General features: G+C 41.9%; 1 protein-coding gene across 1 annotated transcript in view; it reads left to right on the forward strand.

The window, feature by feature from the left end:
- LOC132402321 (collagen alpha-1(XI) chain-like) overlaps window positions 1-18708 on the forward strand; it is a 404241-nt gene that overhangs the window by 328728 nt on the left and 56805 nt on the right. The window contains exons 55-56 of the mRNA XM_059985200.1: window positions 7833-7886; window positions 14964-15017. Of these exons, the coding sequence (XP_059841183.1) occupies window positions 7833-7886; window positions 14964-15017 (108 nt within the window). The remainder of the gene's footprint in view (window positions 1-7832; window positions 7887-14963; window positions 15018-18708) is intronic.

The raw sequence follows: 18708 nt of genomic DNA on the forward strand, positions 1-18708 counted from the left end.
TAGTGGTGTATACTTGCAGGCTTTTGTATCTTCAATGCCCACTAAATGCTGGAGGAACTCAGCAGGTCAGGCAGCTTCTATGGAAATCGTTACGTACTCCGTAATGGATTAAAAGAACCAGCAGAAATGGAACACACCTGAAGTCTTGTTTTGCTATTAACAAAACACTAGTTTATTAGTATCTACATAATATAGTAATAAAACCAGGTAAATCGTACAGGTTAGCAGAGTTTATGCATATATAAGTGTAAATATAAAGCCCCAAACCTCTTCAAGCTTAGGTGGTAAATGATAACAGTCTTATGATGGTATAGAAATGAAGTCAGTTCAGTTTGTGTTATTGAGTTGAGTAAAATTGGGGTGAGGGGGAGGGGAGAGAGAGAGAGAGAGATGATTTGTTTCCCAAGTAAGCCGATGCTGTCGATTCTTCCATGTTGTCCCCCAAAGTCCTGTAAAAGTCACTGACTGTGACCACACAAAAGGGTACCGTCTTCACACAGTAAAGCTATCAACCTAGACAAGGGTTAAATGCACCGATAGCCTTCCACGCTCCTTTTGATCAAGGAGCAAAATCTTTGTCTATCGATTATACAGCTTGAAGCAATACATGTATAATTATTAGGTAACAGAGCAAAAGCGTATACAAACTTTAACTTAACATCTGGACAAATAGTCTGCTATAATGTTGTCAGTACCTTTCACATGTCTTATTTCCATGTCATATTCTTGCAAGATCAGACTCCAGTTTAGTAACCTTCTATTCTTATCCTTCATTTTACTCAGAAACACTAATGGATTATGGTCAGTGTAAACCACAAGTAGTTTCTGCGCAGGACATATATAGACATTAAAATGTTGCAAAGCTAAAATGAGTGATAGAAACTCCTTTTCAACAGTGGAGTAATTTTTCTGGTGCGCATTAAATTTCTTTGAGAAATAAGCTACAGGATGTTCAATGCCATCATTGTCCTCTTGCAACAATACTGCCCTGGCAGCTTCGTCACGAGCGTCTACCGCGATTGAAAATGGTTTATTAAAATCAGGTGCTTTGAGCACAGGTTGATAACATAGAATGGTTTTCAGGCATTCAAATGCCTCCTGGCAAAGGTCACTACATACAAATCTTTCACTCTTCCCTAGTAGTTTCGTTAGGGGGGGGGGGAGCGATATCTGCAAAGTTTTTACAAAACTTACGGTAATACCCAACCATTCTAAAAATCTTAATGCTTTCTTTCCCTTTTGAACGGGACCCTCCACGATAGCCTGAACCTTAGCCTGCACAGGAGCCAGTTGGTCCTGGCCTACTTCATAACCAAGATAAGTAACAGTGGCATGGCCAAATTCACTTTTACTGAGGTTGACAGTAAGATTGGCCTTGGACAGCCTGTCAAACAGCTTCTCTACTGCGAAGATATGCTCTTCCCATGTGTCATTCCATCAAACCAAATCATCAAAATAAGCCCCTGTATTTTCTAAACCTTGAATCACTGAATTAATCATTCTTTGGAGCATTTTTCATTCCAAAGGGTAAAACATTATACTCATACAGTCCAGATGGGGTTATAAATGCAGAGATTTCTCTAGCCTTTCTGTCAAGGGAACACACCAGTATTCTTTTAACAGGTCTATTTTTGTAAGGCATTTAGTCTTCCCCACTTTATCAATACAGTCATCCACTCTCGGGATAGGATAAGCATCTGTCTTGGTCACTGCATTAACTTTCCTGTAATCAGTACAGAATCTCGTGCTTCCATCCGGCTCAGGCACAATAACACAAGGCGATGCCCAGTCTGAGGTAGATGGTCTAAAGAAGCTGTTTGCCAGCATGTATCCAGTTTCTTGTTCAGCCATTTTACTTTTTCTAAGTTCATTCTGTAGGGATGTTGCTTAATTGGGTCAACTTGATCTACAGTTACGTCATGCACGGCAGCTGTGCTCAGTTTGGAAACATCAGGGAATAAATTCTCATACTTGCTAATTAGTCCCTTCAATTGATTTTGCTGGTCAGGTTCCAAGTGATGCATTTTACCGTCAATGTTTTCCAAAACAATGGAATTCTTGAGCCTTGTTGAGACTATACTTAGCTTGTTAAAGTTATCTGGTACCTCGTTACCAGCTTCCACGACTTCACTTGTTTTCATAACAGTACTCACAAGTGCTGTCTCAGAGTTATGATAAGGATTTATCATGTATATGTGTACCACTTGAGTAGCCTTCCTCCGATTGTGAGTCCTAATAACATAATTCAAAGGGTCAATTGTCTTAATTATCTGGTATGGTCCACTAAATTTTGCTTGAAGGGGGTTGGTGAGAAGGGGGAACAGAACCAGAATCTTATCTCCAACATGATACATCCGTTCCCTAGCTTTCCTATCGTTCCAGAACTTCATTTTTCTCTGAGAGTTCTGCAAGTTCTGCTTTGCAAACCCTAAATTCCAAAACATAATTGAGCGCTTACACATACGTCCTGATTAGACCACTGTTCTCTGAGCAAGGTTAAGGGTCCTCTGGTCCTGTGACCGAAAACAAGTTCAAACGGGCTAAATCCTAATGATTCCTGAATCAAATCTCTGACAGCAAACTTAAGTAAATGCACACCTTCATCCTAGTCTTTTCCACTTTCCACACAGTATGTTTTAATCATGGTCTTAAGAGTGCAATGGAATTGTTCCAAGGCTCCCTGGGTCTCTAGGTGATATGCAGATGATACAATGTGCTTAGCTCCCAATTCACCAACTATCTGCTGGAATGTTCTTGAAGTAAAGTTACTACCTTGGTCAGATTGAATTTCTTTAGGCCGACCAACCGGTGTGAAAAAATTGATGGGAGCTTTTACCACAGTCTTGGCCTTGATATTTCTGAGAGGAACCGCTTCAGGTAACCTAAATGCAGCACTCATAATTGTTAAGAAATACTGATAGTCAGCTGCAGTCTTGGGCAATGGGCCAACACAATCCACTATGACCCTAGAAAAAGGTTCACCAAAAGCAGGTATCAGCCTAAGTGGTGCTACTGGAATAGCCTGATTAGGTTTCCCCACAACTCGGCAGGTGTGACAAGCCCTGCAAAAACTCACAACATCCATCTTTAAATTAGGCCAGTAGAATTCCCTCATAATCCAGTGCACTGTCTTCTTCACTCCAAAATGTCCACCTGAAGGCATATTATGAGCCATGTTTAAAATTTCAGCCCTGTAAGCTTTCAGAACCACAACTTGGTGCACAATGGCCCAATCCTCACTTGCTGGCACAGTAGGTGACCTCCACTTCCTCATCAACACCCCGTCCTTAAGATAATTTCCTACTGACTACCTCTGAACCTCATCCTTGGAGAGAGTTGTCTCCTTTGATGTAGCAATCTCGGGATCTCAGTTTTGTCCCGCTATAAATTAATTCCTGGACAATGACAAACCTCTCTCATCCACCTTACTACCCAAGTCCTGCTGAAGTATGGAAGGTAGACAAGTCTTGATAAACCATCATGATTTAAACTCCTGTCCTTACTATCATGGGCCTCAGAATCCCCCTGCCCTGAACTATCTGCATCAGCAGACTTTTGTGACATGCTTTGGGTTACTGCGCATGCGGGGTAAATATCAGTATCCATGTGTGAGTCGTCAGCCACAGGCTTGCTCGTTAGCTGCACTGCTGAATAAACACCCCCACCTGCAAGGTCATTACCAAGCAATACATTAACATTTTCTATCGGTAATTCAGATCGTACCCCTATTTTAACAGGTCATAAGACCAATTCACATTTCAAAATTACCTTATGCAAAGGCATGGACTCAGTCCCCTTTCCAATACCTTTGATAATATTTACTTTGTAAGTTTTTGTTTCATCACCAAATTCCAAAGCACTGTCCAATATTAGTGACTGAAAAGCTCCAGTATCTCACTGGAACCGGAGTTGACCCGTCTTTTACAGACACAAACCCATTCGAGATAAACCACTCAAATCCCTCTTGCACCTGGTCAGACCCCTCCTTACTTAGTGGTGTCTCAACTGACTGAACACAAGTATTTGGAATTGTCTCCTTTTCTTTTCCTTTTTCCCTTTTCAGAGCAAAACAATTAGTCACCACATGACCAGGTTTCTTACAAAAGTGACATGTAAAACTGGAAAACTTTCTTTTTGATTGCTTTCCTTCCTCCTTACTTTTGTCACTAGTTCCTGACTTACTTTCTGGTTTAATCTGTGGGTTATCCTTGTTATTTCTGTTATTCTTTTGATAGCTCTTACTTGGAAAAAACTTAACCTTATGGGTTAAGGCATTATCATCTGCTAACCTAGCAGATGCAGAAAGGGTCGTAGCCTCTTTCTCCCCTAAGTATATCCTTATGTCACCAGAGACACAGTTTTTAAACTCTTCCACCAAAATCAACTCTTAAGTTATTAGTATTCTCATCCACCCCTCTCGAGGTACACCTGTTTTTCTTGCGCAAACTCCACATATATTTGGCTCCAAGGCTTCCTCAAATCTCGAAACTTTTGTCTGTACACCTCCGGAACCAACTCATAAGCCTTAAGCACAGCATCTTTCACTGTGTCATAATCATCTGCCTCTTCAAGTGTCAGAGCAGAATACACCTGGCGAGCCTTCCCTTTGATCACACTTTGTAACAAAATAGCCCACTGGTCCCTTGGCCACGGCCGATTCCGGGCCAATTTTTCAAAATGCAGTAAGTACTTATCAACTCCTGCTCCTTCAAATGAAGGTACCAACTTAATTTCTCGACTGACACTAAACCCAACAAGTTCTGCCACTTCACCTCTTTGTTGCATTCTCTCCCTCTCAATCACTCTGCTTTTCTGCCTCTCTAGCATCATACAGCCTTTGTCTTTCTGCTGCATCCCTCTGTTTCTCTGCCTCGACAGCCTTCAGCTGTTTTAGTTGCAACTCATGTTCACACTTAATTTTTGCTACCTGAAGCTGAAGCTCAGCCTCAGTAAATTTACCTTCAGCAAACACTTCCAACACATCCTCTTCGAACTTCCCCTTGGATATATAATACTGTGCTATTAATGTCTGCTTCTGAGCCTTCTTCATTCCAGTACTCACCTTATATTTTAACTTTTGAGCAATTCCCAACAGCACATCCCTCTTAGCATCATCCAATGCCTCAGGGCTTGGTTCTGCCAGAAACTTACCAACCTCAAACTCCATTTCTGCTGATTTTCCACTCAAGCAAACTGAAAGAGGTTTTCCCCAATCAGATCAACCATTAATCACTCAATTAAGCTCTCAACAATTTAAAATGGCTCCCACTAATTTTGTTCATATACAGGATGAGCCCAAAATTTCATTACAAACCATGTAACGGGTTGAAAGAACCAGCAGAATTGGAACACACCTGAAGTCTGGTTTTGCTATTAACAAAACACTAGTTTATTAGTATCTACATAATATAGTAATAAAACCAGGTAAATCAAACAGGTTAGCAGAGTTTATGCATATATAAGTGTAAATATAAAACCCCAAACTTCTTCAAGCTTAGGTGGTAAATGATACAGTCTTATGATGGTACAGAAATGAAGTCAGTTCAGTTCGTGATATTGAGTTGAGTAAAATTGAGGAGAGGGAGGGAGAGAGCGAGAGAGATGATTTGTTTCCCAAGTAAGCCGATGCCGTTGATTCTTCCATGTTGTCCCCCGAAGTCCTGTTAAAGTCACTGACTGTGACCACACAAAAGGGTACCATTTTCACACGGTAAAGCTATCAACCCAGGCAAGGGTTAAACGCACCAATAGCCTTCCACGGGTCACCCCTTTTCCACACTGCAAGCAAAAACCCACCCTTTGCGGGCACTCAAAGCTCATCCAGTGTCTATTCTTCCATGTCTCCTGTGTGTCTGTCTGAAAAGCTAGCTGACCTTGTATTTATTCCAAACGTGCGTAACGCCAGCTGTCCATTATATAGTTCCGCCCATCTTTAACCATGGCAACTCACGAGCAGTTTGGTGCTCTCGCTCTCTCTCTCTGAATCAGTACACAATTCTCTATCTCTCTTTTTAAAAGGAACAGTCCATATTGAATAATCCTTAGGATCTTGTCACAAAATGAATAAACAATCCATGTTTCGGATCAAGAACCTTTTCTTGGACTGGAAAAGGACAGAAGAAAGACTCCCCTACTTCTGCCCAATAGGAGGGGAGGTGAAGCGAGAATGTCTGGGGTGGGTGGGGTCTTTGATTATGTCAGCTGTTTTACTGAGGAAGTGATAAGTATATACAGAGTTCAGGGACGGCAGGCTGGGGTCTGTGATATGCTGAGCTGTGTCCATAACTCTCTAGCTTCTTGCGGTCACAGATGTCACACCAAGCCATGATGTGTTCTGAGAGGAAGCTTTCTGTGATGCATTGATAAAAATTGGTCAAGGTCAAAGGGGACATGCTGAATTTCTTTAGCCTCCTGAGGAAGTAGAGTTGTTTATGCAATTTCTTAGCTGTGACATCAATATGGTTGGACCAGGGCAATTTATTGGTGTTCAGTCCTAGGAACTTCATACTCCCAAGCCTCTCAACATAAAACATAAATTATACACAATTGTTAGAAGAAATAAAAACACACAATTTGAACAAAATAGAAGTCCCTTTTAGTTCAAAGTGATTATAATATTGCTTTGCTGAGGTAGTGATAGGGTTATGAACGGGTTATGATCAATGGTGTTCTTTCTGATAGGTTTCTGTAATATCTGAAATGAATACTAATGTTCAAGTACATGCTCAAAGTTCTGGAGCAACTCAGTGGTCAGGCAACATCTATGGAAATGAATAAACACGCAATGGTTTGGCAGGAGCACCTTCACAGGACAGGAAAGGAATAAGGAAGAACCAGAATAAGAAGGGGGAAGGAAGGAGGATAGGTGAACCCAGGTTGGGTGGGGGTGGGGGGGAGAGAGGAGAAGGAGTGTGAAGGGAGAAGCTGGGAGATGATAAGAAAAGGAAGAGGTAAAGAGCTGAAGAAAAAGGAATCTGACAGGAGAGCAGAGTGGACCAGGAGAGTGGACCATGGGAGAAAGGGAAGGAGGAGAGGAACCGGGGGATGGGACAGGCAGCTGAGGAAAAGGGTAAAAAGTTGACTGTTTATTCCCCTCCATACTGTAGTAGCTGCCTAACTTGCTGAGATCCTCCAGCATTTTGTGAGTATGCTCAAGATTTCCAGCATATGCAGAATCTCTTGTTTATGGCATGCTCTTTTTCATTCACTAAATTTAATAAACAAATATTTGTGGAGTGCAGAGGAGATTTGTAAGGATATTGCCTGAATTGGGGAGCATGCCTTATGAGAATAGGTTGAGTGAAATTGGCCTTTTCTCCTTGGAGTGATGGAGGATGAGAGGTGACCTGATAAAGGTGTATAAGATGAGGGGCATTAATGGTGTGGATAGTCAGAGGCTTTTTCCCCAGGGCTGAAATGGCTAACATGAGAGGTACTTGGAAGTAGGTACAAAGGGGATGTCAGAAGTAAGTTCTTCCACACAGAGTGTGGTGGGTGCATGGAATGCACTGCCAGCGATGGTGGTAGAGGTGGTAAAGGTCTTTTAAGAGACACTTAGATAGATATGTGGAGTTTAGAAAAGCAGAAGGCTATGCAGTAAGGAAGTTCTAGGTAGTTTCGAGAGTAGGTTACAGGTCGGCACAACATTGTGGGCTGAAGGGCCTATAATATGCTGTAGATTATCTATGTTTCTATGTTCTGAAAAAAGTGATTAAGGTTATGTCAGTTGTTTTTGAAACTTCCTGAATGTGGTGGTGTGGGACTTCTGGCTTGTCTGTTTGGAGCTTCTGTCTATGCCCAGGAGAACTAATCACCATTGTGTTCATTTCTAGGGTCCACCCGGCCCTTCTGGAGAAGCTGGTGTCCCAGGACCTCCCGGAAAGCGGGTAAGAGTTTTATTAATTCCTGCGTCCCTGATCTAAGTTAGTGGGAGCAGGCTCCTGGACAGTCAGGCCTTCCTCGACAGCCTATAATCCCCTTGCACTGATTCTGCATCCTTCCCCTTCATCCTGCAGCATTTGCAGATTTCTGAGTTCTTGCCCTGATCATTAGCCCCACCACTGGCCATGCCTCTTGCTGCCTGGATAACAGATTCCTGAAAACCTTCCAAGGGATCGATTGTTTTCCCAACCCTCTTCTCTCACCAGTGCCTGGACTCGAGATGCTGGAAACAATGGTCAGGCAGCATTGTGAGGAGAGGGTCAGGGATAATTGGATCAGTTGTGGAATGGAAGTGGAGAGTCCTGGGAATATCAGGGTTGGAAAAAGGAAAACAGTGGAGTTGGGAACAGTACGTAATCCTCTCCATATTCTAGACTTCCATATGACATGGAAGGAGGCTATTCATTCCATCACTTCAGTGCTGGCCCACAGTCCATAAGACCATAAGATATAGAAGCTGAATTAGGCCATTTGAGTCTGCTCCAGCATTTCATTCTGGCTGATCCAGTTTCCTCACAGACACAATCTCCTGTTTTGTTCCAATATCCCTTTATGCCCTGTCTAATCAAGAATCTAACAACCTCTGCCTTAAAAATACATAAAGTCTTGCCCTCCACAGCCGCCTGTGGCGATGAATTCCACAGATTCACCACCCTCTGGCTAAAGAAATTCCTCCTCATATGTTTTAAAAGCATGCCCCCCTATTCTGAGGCTGTATCCTCTGGTCTGACTTTCCCACCACAGGAAACATCCTCTCCACATCCACACTTTCAAGACTTTTCACCATTTGACAGGTTTCAATGAGGTCATCCCTTATTCTTCTGAATTCCAGGGAATACAGACCCGCTCAATCCAGGAACCATTTTGCACTAGTGTATACCAAAATCAATTCTCCCCACATTACTACCACCTCCCCCCAGACTTCACCCCTCATCCATGCACTGGGGACAGTTTACAGTGGCCAATTAACCCACATCTTAGGAATATTGGAGGGAGGTGGAGCACCCAGGGGAAAGCCACATGGTCACAGGAAGAACGTGCGAACTCCATATCAACAGTACTGGAGGTCGGGATTGAACCCGGGTGTCAGGGACTGTGAGGCGGCAGTTCTACCCACAGTTATCATAACAGTGAATATCACATGAACCCAGGACATCAGGAGCAGGAATGGACCACTTGCCCTTCAGTCTCATCCCACCATTCAATGTGACCATGACTTGTCTACCCAGGCCTCATCTTCCCTTCTATGCCAGTTTCCCATCACCTTCAGTACCCTGATATGTCAAAGATTTCTCTCCCTCCTTTTTATACACTCTCAATGATCCAGTCTCCATATCTTCTGGGGTGGAGAATCCCAGAGATTCCCCTCCCTCTGTGAGAAGTCCCCACACACCTCAGTTTTAAAGGTCTACCCAATAATTCTGTCCCTATTGAAAAACAGTAAAAGACCGAAAGGTATATAAATAATCAAAAGATAGGAAAGATCAGAGTGAATTTAAAGTAAAGCAAAACACCCTATAGTTTCATTCCTCAGTAATTACTACATGTACACCCTACATAATGACTTTCAGTCAAATTACTAAAAGGAAGATAAAAGTCAACATAACACTGAAAGAATATAACGTATTGTTTAAAAAGAGCTGCGAAAAGGTAACATTAGAGAACCCGTATAAAGGCGGAAAACAGCAAAATAGAAAATGGATGCGGTCTGCCTGCATATTTTACATAGTTTGAAAGATAACAAGGCGCCAATTACTTAATCAAACAAATGATTAAGGCTTCGTAAACCAAGAAACCTTGTTATTAACAAAGCGCCAATTACTTGATTGAACACCTGAAATTAAAACATTCGGCATAAAGAGATGTACAATATATACAATATACAATATTCTATATTTCTTATTGCTGGTTTTTGGTTTTTTCATTATTTTACCATTTTATCATTTTGTTTTTTTTTCTCCCTTGAATGCCTTAAATTAGTCATGTAGGAAGCTATCTAAACCGCTTCCCTTTCTAATTATTTTCTATTTGTTTCTTTACTCCTTTTTTTTGCATCTGCAAGTATATGTCGTTTTCCTTATTGGTTTCTACTAATATTTGATTTTATTGTCTTTCCTTTTTACCGAGACTAATACTTAGATTTTCCCATGGTATTTTTTCGTAAATAGCGAACTTATTTACTTTGAGATTTTGTTTTTGTATGTATATATATTTACAATTGTTTTTTCAGCACAGCTATACATATATATTTTCTGGAGCCACCGGAGTTTAGGGTTGGGAATGTTAGATTTAGTCTTCAGCCTCCCTTGGCTGATTTCTCTCTTTGGGGGGAGGGTTCTTCCAGAAAGCTGATTGGATGTTTTTACTGTTTTATTTATTCACTATCTACATGTCTGTGATTACCTTCTATACATTACCAAAGGATACTTGTGATGGATTCTTTTATTAATATACTCAGTTTTAATGTGAAAGGTCTAAATAACCCTGTTAAACGAAATAAGATTTTCTCTTATATCTGGAAACTTAAACTCGTATAATCTTTCTTCAAGAAACCTATATTCGTAAAGATGATATTTCATGTTCTTTCAAAGGATGGAAGGGTATACATTTTCACGCACCCTCTCAATCTAGATCGAGAGGTGTCTCTATCCTGTTTGATCAGAATGTATCCTTTATTCAATATAATGTAATTTCTTATACAAATGGCCGTTTTGTTATTGTTTCAGGTGGTCTTGAGAATAAGCTAATGGTATTTGTGAATGTATACGCTCCAAATACAGATGACTCCTTGTTCTTTGAACATCTTTTCTCTTTTCTGCCTGATTTGAATCGATATTCCTTAGTGATGGGTGGAGATTTTAATTTTTGACTTGACCCTATATTAGACTGCTCTTCAAGTAAAACCCCTGTCACTAATAAATCAGTCCTACTTTTTAAATCTTTTCTATTTCAATGTGGTATTCTCAACGTGTGGCATTTTTTGCACACCCAAGAAAAGGAATATTCATATTTCTCTCAGGTTCATCATATGTACTCTCGGATTGACTACTTTTTTATAGATAGAAACTTCTTTCCACTGGTACGATCCTGTGATTATAAGGAGATTGCTTTGTCTGATCATGCACCTGTGCTTCTGGCTTTAAGATTACCTGTTTATTCTGTATCAAATAGAAGTTGGCATTTTAACTTATCATTGTTATCTGATAAAAATTTTCTAAAGTTTTTGGAAAACCATATTACTTTTTTCTTTAAAGAAAATTTTAAAGAAGATACTGCTGGTACTATAGTCTGAGATACTTTTAAAGCATATATTTGTGGAGAAATTATCTCCTACTCTACCCATATAAAGAAAAAAGCTGACAAAGAAAGGTCTGACCTAGCAGCGATATTAAAAGATCTTGATCGAAAGTATGCCCTATCTCCAGATCCAAGTATATATAATAAGCGGATTGAAATCCAATCCAAGTATAATCTTCTGCTGACTTACCCAATTGAACGACAGCTGTTGAGAGATAAAACTCAATTTTAAATTCACGGGGATAGAACAGGTAGTTTATTAGCCAATTGCTTAAAACCTTTTACAGTTAATCGTCAAATCACAGAAATTTTTAAAGAAAATGGTACTAAGATATCTGACCATTCTGAAATTAACAATGTATTTAAAGACTTTTACTTTAAGTTGTATCAATCTGATTCTTCTTCAGATGATACCTATATGAATGCTTTTTTCAGTAATATCAACATTCCTACATTGTCTGCTGATAGCCTAACACAGTTAGATCAGCCTATTTCCAATGAAGAAGTGGCTGAGGCTATACGTGCTTTACATTCTGGTAAGACCCCAGGACTGATGGCTTTCCTGGGGAGTTTTATAAAACTTTCACTACGTTACTTACACCTTATTTATCCTCTGTTTTATCAGAGTCCTTTAAATCAGGTAAACTCCCTCAATCTTTTTATGAAGCTTTTATTTCTCTTATTCTTAAAAAAAATAAAAATCCAGCTGAATGTTCTTCATACAGACCAGCTTTTTATTAAATGTGGATGCAAAAATTTTATCCAAAATCTTAGCTTGAAGACTTGAAAATATTTCACCATCTATTATATCACATGACCAGACAGGATTTATTAAAAATCGTTACTCACATTTTAATATACGTCGGTTATTGAATGTGATATATTCACCATCGAAAAAAATATCAGAGTGTTAGGTGCAGAAAAAGCCTTCAATAGGATTGAGTGGAAATATCTTTTTAAGACCTTAGAAAAGTTTAATTTTGGGCCCAATTTTATTTGTTGCGTTAAATTAATTTACTTGTCTTCTACCGCTCAGGTTATTACTAACTCTCAAATTTCTAAGCCCTTTAAATTATTGCGGGGAACTAGACAAGGTTGCCCTCTTAGTCCTTTATTTTTTGTTTTAGTTATAGAACCCTTAGCAATAGCATTTCGAGAATCTAAGGAATTTCTGGTATACTAAGGGAAGGTATGACTCATAAAATTTCATTATATGTTGATGATATTTTACTTTTTATCTCTAACACTGAAACTTCTTTACCTTCGGTTCTTTCTTTAATTTCCCAGTTTAGTTTATTTTTCAGGATATAAGCTGAACTTACATAAAAGTGAGCTATTTCCTTTAAATGACCTAATGTCATCAAATGCCAAATTTCCGTTCCAAGTTGTTACAAGTCAATTTACATATCTAGGTGTAACAATTACTAAAAATTTCAAGAATTTATTTAAAGAAAACTTAAACCCCTTATTGAATTATGTGAAAAAGACGCTTTCTAAATCGTCTCCTCTTTCTTTATCTCTAAATAATTCTGTCCCCTCGATTGAGACTCTTCCACTGGTGGAAACATCTTCACATCTTCCTGTCATATCCCTTCAGGGTCTGGCTTGTTTCAGTAAGGTCACCATTTATTCGACTAAACTCAAAGCATACAGTCTAAGCCTGTCTGGTTTCTCCTGACGGTACAACCCTGTGATTCAGAAAATATCCTGGTTAATTTCTTCTGGACTGTCAGCATGCCCTTCCTTAAAATTGAATCTAATCCATGCAGACTTACGGAGATCAGGCTAAGTGTAAGCCACTGTAAGTTAGCAATTAGAGGGTGATCTTCTGTCTGTTTCTGGCTCAGAGTGGGAGTGGTGATACTATGTCTAAGCCCATCATTAGTGCACAGCTCCCTCTAATGGCCCTACCATGAAGACCATGACATAGGAGCAAAATTAGCCCATCCAGTCTGCTCAACCTCAGTCTCCTGCCATCTCCCTGTAACTTTTGACATCCTGACTAATCAAGAACATATAACCTCCACTTTAAATATACCCAGTGACTTGTCCTTCATAGCCATCTGTGGCAATGAATTCCACTGATTCACCATCCTCTGGCTAAAGAAATTCCTCCTAAATGAACATCCCTCTATTCTGAGACCGTGTGCTCTGGTCCCACATTCCCCTACTATCAGAAAGTCAAGACAAGTCAACTTTTATTGTCATTTCGACCATAACTGCTGGTACAGTGCATAGTAAAAATGAGACAACATTTTTCAGGACCATGGTGTTACATGACACAGTACAAAAAACTAGACTGAACTACATAATAAAAAAAAACACAGAGAAAGCTACACTAGACTACAGACCTACACTGGACTACATAAAATGCACAAAACAGTGCAGGCATTACAATAAATAATAAACAGGACAGTAGGGCAAGGTGTCAGACCAGGCTTCGGGTATTGAGGAGTCTGATAGCTTGGGGGAAGAAACTGTTACATAGTCTGGTCGTAAGGGCCCGAATGCTTCGGAGCCTTTTCCCAGACGACAGAAGAGAGAAGAGTTTGTATGAGGGGTGCATGAGGTCCTTCATAATGCTGTTTCCTTTACGGAGGCAGCGTGTAGTGTAAATGTCCGTGATGGCAGGAAGAGACACCCTGATGATCTTCTCAGCTGACCTCACTATCCGCTTCAGGGTCATCTTCCATCTTCCTGTTTCCCTTCTTTCTCGGCTTTCAATATTCAATATGTTTCACTGAGATCTCCCTAAATTCCAGCAAGTACAGACTCAGGTCCATCAAGCACTCCTCACATGTTAACCCTTTAATTCTCAGAATGATTCTCGTGAACCTTCTCTGAACCCTCTCACAGCTTTTCTTAGATAAGGGGCCTAAAACTGCTTGATACTCCCGTCCCTTCCATCTCCCACCCCCCATCATCATCACATTCTACAGGGGTTGTATTGAGAGCATCCTGAGCAGCTGCATCAATGCCTGGTTTGGATATTGCACCATCTCAGATCGCAAGACCCAGCAGCGGATAGTGAGGTCAGCTGAGATCATCGGATCGGGGTCTCTCTTCCCACCATTACAGACATTTACACCACACTCTGCATTTGCAAAGCAAACAGCATTATGAAGGACCCCATACACCTCTCATACAAACTCTTTTCCCTCCTGCCATCTGGGAAAAGGCACTGAAACATTCAGGCTGTCACGACCAGACTATGTAACAGTTTCTTCACCCAAGCCATCAGACTCCTCAATACCCAGAGCCTGGACTGACACTAACTTACTGCCCTCTACTGTGCCTATTGTCTTGTTTATTATTTATTGTAGTGCCTGCACTGTTTTGTGCACTTTATGCAGTCCTGGGTAGGTCTGTAGTCTAGTGTAGTTTTTGTGTTGTTTTACATAGTTTAGTGTGGTTTTTGTACTGTTTCATGTAGCACCAAGGTCCTGACAAACGTTGCCTCATTTTCACTGTGTATTATACCAACAGTTATGGTTAAAATGACAATAAAAAGTGACTTGACTCCCAGTGTGGTCTGCCCAGTGCCTTATAAAGCCTTAAAGTTATATCCTTACTTTTATATTCTAGTCCTCTCGAAATGAATACTAACATTGCATTTGCCTTTGTCACAACTTGCAAGTCAGCTTTTAGGGAGTGAACGTGAAAGAAATTATTTGCTGAAATAGTTAAAGCCTCTGCATCCTCATGATCTCCATTTGCTTCCACAGGGACCACCCGGAGCAGCCGGAGCTGAAGGACGACAAGGGGATAAAGGAGCCAAGGTAGGGTTGTAGATGTGTGAGACAGGGGAGCAGACACTGGTAGCTCCATTCCTAATTCATCCTGTGAGAGTATCCCTTCCTAATCTCCAGCTATTCCTCTACACAGCCCAAATCCATCAGCGAGCACAGGAACAGGCCCTTTGGCCCATTGACTCTGCTGACCACCAGACCCACAGTTACACTGCTCAGCCCATGTTGGAGTACTCCAGATGTGAAGGAGTTAGGGGCAATGTGTTCCTGCAAGGGTGATGGGCAAGGAAGGGATCCCAATGTACAGTAACTGGAGAGGTCCTGCAGGAATGTGGAATAGAGCATAGAAAATCTACAGTACATTACAGGCCCTTTGGCCCACAATGTTGTGCCAACCATTTAACCTACTGGAGAAATGGCCTAGAACTTCCCTACCGCATAGCCTTCTATTTTTCTAAGCTCCGTGTACCTACCTAAAAATCTCTTATAAGACCCTATTGTATTTGCCTCCACTACCTTCACTGGCAGTGCATTCCAAGCACCAACCAATGTGTGAAAAACGCCTCTGACATCCTCCTTGTACATACTTCCAAGCACCTTAGAACTATGCCCCATCAAGTTAGCCATTCCAGCCCTGGGGAAAAGCCGCTGACTATACATGCAATCAATGCCTCTCATCATCTTATATACCTCTCATCCTCTGTCGTTCCAAGGAAAAAAGGCTAAGTTCACTCAACCTATTCTCCTACGGCATACCCTCCAATCCAGGCAACATCCTTGTCAATCTCCTCTGCACCCTCTCTATCGTATCCACATCCTTCCTGTAGTGAGGTGACCAGAACTGAACACAGTACTCCAAGAGGAGTCTAACCAAAGTCTTATATAGCTGTAACATTACCTCACAGCTCTTGAATCCCACAGTTGAAGTCCAACACACCATACGCCTTTTTAACAACTGTCAGGGCACTGTAGCAGGGATCCAATCGCAGACCCAGCACTGTGCACAGTGATATTAATTGGGTAACAAATCCCAAGGTGCAAACAAAGTCAGGGTCAAAGTTCAGTCAGAGATCAAAACATCCAGAGAAATCCAAAAACCAGAATCGGGAAACAGGCAGAGTCGATATTTGGATGGACAGAATTCAGATGCTAATACTGGACAGGCTCAGGAAAACTCACTGGCACAATCTGGCAACGAGCAGGTGAAAACACAGGACTGAAACACACCGAGCAATAAACAGAGCGGCAGGTGAGAGGCGGAGTACTCAGTGATCCAGGGGCCGGAGTAGAGCAGGAGCGGGGACAGGAACACATGGCAATACAAAACCACAGACTGGCGGTGGGGGAAAAACACACAAAAAGACAAAGTTCAACTGGAGGCACTGACAGTACCACCTCCCCTCCCCACCACAGACATTTCCTGGTGTCAATGCACGTAGAGCTGGGTGCTGGCAATGAAAGTTCCTGATGAGAAAGGGGTCCAGAGTGTTACCGGCTGGGACTAAACACCTCTCCTCAGGACTATAGCCCTCCCAGTCCACAAGGTACTGGAGGCCATGGCCCCAGCGACGAATGTCCAGCAGTTGATGCACCGTGAAGGCTTCTGACCTATCAATGAGCCCCGGGGTGAAGGAGGGGTTTGGGGACAGGACACAGGGGGTGGCTCATGAAAGGCTTGATGCGGGACACATGGAAGGTGGGATGAATGTGGCGGGGAGTGGAGGGGAGCTTGAGATGGATGGTAGCGAGGCTGATGACTTCAGCAATGCGACAGGGGCCGATGAAGCAAGGGGGAGCTTACAGGAATCCACCTTGAGAGGCAGGCCTCGGGTTGAAAGCCACACACGCTGTCCCTGGTGATAACGTGGGGCCTTGGAGCAATGGCACAGCTGGATGCTTGATCCTAGCGGAGTCACGGAGAAGGGCAGGGCAAGTCCACGTCTGCTGACAATGGTGGATGAGTGCCTCGGCAGATGGAACATCATCCTCCTCCTCCTGGGCGGTTGGTAGCCAAGGCAGCACTCGAAAGGGGACAGAACGATGGATGATGGATAAGAGTTTACGGTGTACTCAGCCCAGGGTAGCTGCTGACTCCACGCGGAGGGGTTCTGGGAGACCAGACACTGCAATACTGTCTCTAGCTGTTGGTTGGGCTGCTTGGTCTGTGGATGGAATCCTGAAAACAGAATCAGAGGCACCCAGAAGATTACAAAATGCTCTCCAGAAGATGGATGTGAAATAAGAGCCCCTATCTGACAAATCTAGAGGCAGCTTGATGTCGTGTTCCATGTAGGGACCAATGACGTGGGTAGGAAGAGCAAGGAGGTCCTGAAAGGTGAGTTTAGGGAGTTAGGTGCCAAGTTAAAGGACAGGACCACCAGGATAGCAATCTCAGGATTGCTACCAGTGCCACGTGCAGGTGGGTTTAGAAATAGTAAGATAGTGCAGATCAACACATGGCTGAAGACATGGTGCAGGAGGGAGGGCTTCAGATTTATAAATAATTGGGCAGTTTTCCAGGGAAGGTGGGACCTGTTCCGGTGGGACGGTTTACATCTGAACTGGAGGGGGGCAAATATTCTTGCAGGTAGGCTTACTAGAGAGGCTCCAGTGGATTTAAATGAGATACAAGGGGGGGAGGGGAACCAGAGCGTAGAAACAGATGCATGGGAGAAGGAAGAAAAAGAAGATAGTAAAGTTGTTTGCACCATTAGAGATAAACAGAGAGGAAGAGGTGGAGAATTTCTTAAATGCATTTATTTTAATGCTAGGAGCATTGTAAGAAAGATGGATGAGCTTAGAGCATGGATTGATACCTGGAAATCTGATGTTGTAGCTATTAGTGAAACATGGTTGCAGGAGGGGTATGATTGGCAACTAAATATTCCTGGATTTTGTTGCTTCAGGTGTGATAGAATCGGGGGGACAAGAGGGGGAGGTGTTGTGTTGCTTGTCAGAGAAAATATTACAGTAGTGCTCTGGCAGGATAGATTAGAGGGCTCGTCTAGGGAGACTATTTGGGTGGAATTGCGGAATGGGAAAGGTGTAGTAACACTTATAGGGATGTATTATAGACCAACTAATGGGGAGCGAGAATTGGAGAATTGCAAGGAGATAGCAGATATTTGTAGTGAGCCCAGGGTTGTGATTGTGGGAGATTTTAATTTTCCACACATAGACTGGGAAGCCCAGACTGTAAAAGGGATGGATGGTTTGGAGTTTGCAAAATATGTGCAGGATAGTTTTTTGCAACAATACATAGAGGTACCAACTAGAGAAGGGGCTGTGTTGGATCTTCTGTTAGAGAATGAAATAGGTCAGGTGACGGAGGTATGTGTTGGGGAGCACTTCGGGTCCAGTGATCACAATGCCATTAGTTTCAATATAATTATGGAGAAGGATAGGATTGGACCCAGGGTTGAGATTTTTGATTGGAGAAAGGCTAACTTAGGCGATGCAAAAGTATTTAGAAGGAGTGGATTGGGACAATTTGTTTTATGGGGAGGATGTAATAGAGAAATGGTGGTCATTTAAAGGTGAAATTTTGAGGGTACAGAATCTTTATGTTCCTGTTAGGTTGAAAGGAAAGGTTAAGAGTTTGAGAGAGCCATGATTTTCAAGGGATATTGGAAACTTGGTTAGGAAAAAGAGAGATATCTACAATAAATATAGGCAGCATGGAGTAAATGAGGTGCTCGAGGAATATAAAGAATGTAAGAAT

This window comes from Hypanus sabinus, chromosome 11, assembly GCF_030144855.1.
Source record: "Hypanus sabinus isolate sHypSab1 chromosome 11, sHypSab1.hap1, whole genome shotgun sequence".
In the NCBI taxonomy this organism is placed as follows: Eukaryota; Metazoa; Chordata; class Chondrichthyes; order Myliobatiformes; family Dasyatidae; genus Hypanus; species Hypanus sabinus.